General features: G+C 45.7%; 1 protein-coding gene across 1 annotated transcript in view; it reads left to right on the top strand.

The window, feature by feature from the left end:
- The window catches only part of COPZ1 (coatomer protein complex subunit zeta 1), a 25,463-nt gene that overhangs the window by 16,382 nt on the left and 6,764 nt on the right, over nt 1-2,317 (top strand). The window contains exons 3-4 of the mRNA XM_003790458.3: nt 992-1,073; nt 1,650-1,741. Of these exons, the coding sequence (XP_003790506.2) occupies nt 992-1,073; nt 1,650-1,741 (174 nt within the window). The remainder of the gene's footprint in view (nt 1-991; nt 1,074-1,649; nt 1,742-2,317) is intronic.

Genomic DNA, 2,317 nt, shown 5'->3' on the forward strand with positions numbered 1-2,317 from the left:
AAAAAAAAAAAAAATGTGTATGCATTTTTTGGCATCCTCTATAGTTACAGGGTTCCAGTCCCAGGTCTATACCTATCATCAAGCTTGTTTCTTAGAGTGATGTTTCTAACTTTGGATCTATTGAAAGAGAAAGGAAAGGACACCCTTCTCCTTTCCCTCCATACTCTCCTCCTCCTGCAGAAATTTCTTCTGTCCCTGGTGTATTAACTCCGGGCGAGCATAGCATAAATCAATCAGCAGGTAGAGATTAGTTTAGAATTCACCAGCTGTTCCTTCCTGTAATTGGATGTAACTATGCAGGACACCTTTTGAAACAGTTATCCAGTTACTAAATGCCAGACCTGTCATAGGTCTTCAGCTGACTGCGACGGATTAGCCCCTAAAGAGCAGAGCGATTTAGCAGCCAGCATCTCCGCCCCCTTGCCAGGGAGAGCCTGGGAGTGGGCTCAGTGATGTGCTAGATTGCCTCTTGCTTCCTTTAGTTTGCAGAAAAGAAAGCTACGATACAAGAGACCACAGGGCAGGGTTCTTCAGAGGAGGTTTTTGGAGCCTTTCCCCGTTCCTCAACTTCATATAGTGAGTGAGGATCTAAAGAGAGTGTTCTGTGCTTCTGGTGTTTGTGTATTCTCTGGCATTACTTCTCAATATGGGGTAGTTCCTAGGTAGCCCTTGATGAGAATGATCTCAGGAGCACTCTCCTAGAACACAGACAGGAGCAGAGCCTCATCACGGGGCTGGTAGGCCTTTATCCTCACATACTCTTAGAAATGTGAGGTAGGGTTGCTTACAGTGGGGTCTTTAATTTTCGTTTTTTAATTTGATTATTCACTGCTCATTCCCTGACTCTGTAGTCCTTCTCCATGTCAGTAGTTCCCCTTTGTCCCATGCCTTGAAGGAGAGAAATCTGAGATCCCAGGGAAAAAGATAGTCACTAACCATTCTGAGTTTCCAAATGTAGTGACCCAACCCTCTTTCCTTTCCCTCTGACCAGTACTATGATGACACCTACCCCAGTGTCAAGGAGCAAAAGGCATTTGAGAAGAACATTTTCAACAAGACCCATCGGACCGACAGTAGGTCATTTTCCTTTTGCTACTCCCTGTGTTGAGGGGAACTATGTGGTGGGAAGAGGGTGGCTACAGGACTTCAGAGAAAGGATAATATGACTCTCCCTCCTTTTTCTCTTTTTTTCCCTCCTCCCCTCATATAATAAACTCTTTAGAAATGTAATGGGGAGGTGAGTGTACCTCACGCGGGAATACCGTGCTGGAAGGTTGGCTGTTAGCTACCTGTCTCGTCCCTGGATTTATGAGCCTCACTTGACAAATTTAACTGCAGCTCTGCTTATTGTACCGCATCCATTAGGGCAGGTAAATGGAAGTCTGTAAAGGTGACCGCTCTGCATTTTCACCTCCGAAGGATTGACTAGTATCCTGTCTCATATACAAGGAGGGAAATAAGTGTAGTGGGCAGGAGGAGGGGAGGAGGGGGCTAGAGGAGAAGACACATTTAGACTCTCCCAAGTTTATACTTCTCTTTAGCTACTACTGAGAAAGAGCAGATCAACTTTGGTCTTGGTAGGTTATTACCTCAGCCCCAAACTTACTTATTTCAGGCCACCCATTCTTTCCACCTTTTTTTCACCCCAGGCGAAATTGCCCTCTTGGAAGGCCTGACAGTGGTATACAAAAGCAGTATTGATCTCTATTTTTATGTAATTGGCAGCTCCTATGAAAATGAGGTGAGTGTCCCCACCCCTCTCTGCTATCTCTGATCCTACTTCCAAAACCGAAGGTAGTACATAAAGGCTGGTTTGGGGCCCTGGTAGAGCCACACTCCTCTGCTTCTGACCGGGGTAATGAAATTGTCAGAAATCCCCTATCAGCCTCTCAAACACAGCCCAGCAAACAAATCAGCCTAGAAAGGAAGTTTTTTCAGATCTTTTATTTCCATATAGTAAACTCCACATACATGTTAATACCCTTCCCTAGATAGTTTTTTTTTTTTTTCTTTTGGCCGGGGGCTGGGTTTGAACCCACCACCTCCAGCATATGGGGCCGGCGCCCCACTCCTTCGAGCCACAGGAGCTGCCCGGTAGTGTTTTTTAAGATAGATTTCTGAGGCGTGGCCAAGGTTGAGCCACTTGGCTCCTGCTATGAAGGCTCCATACCTCACTGAGTTTGGGTGAGTTACCCAACAACTCTTGGGGGTCATGTTGAAGCTACACATTCTGAAAGGTTCCCTTGAGAAGACTGTGGCTATAGCCCTAACTTGCTTCCTGTATGCAGGAAAAGCTATTTGCCTCAGGTAGCAATTT

The sequence above is a fragment of the Otolemur garnettii genome, unplaced genomic scaffold (assembly GCF_000181295.1).
Source record: "Otolemur garnettii isolate 467f Iridium unplaced genomic scaffold, OtoGar3 scaffold00043, whole genome shotgun sequence".
In the NCBI taxonomy this organism is placed as follows: domain Eukaryota; kingdom Metazoa; phylum Chordata; class Mammalia; order Primates; family Galagidae; genus Otolemur; species Otolemur garnettii.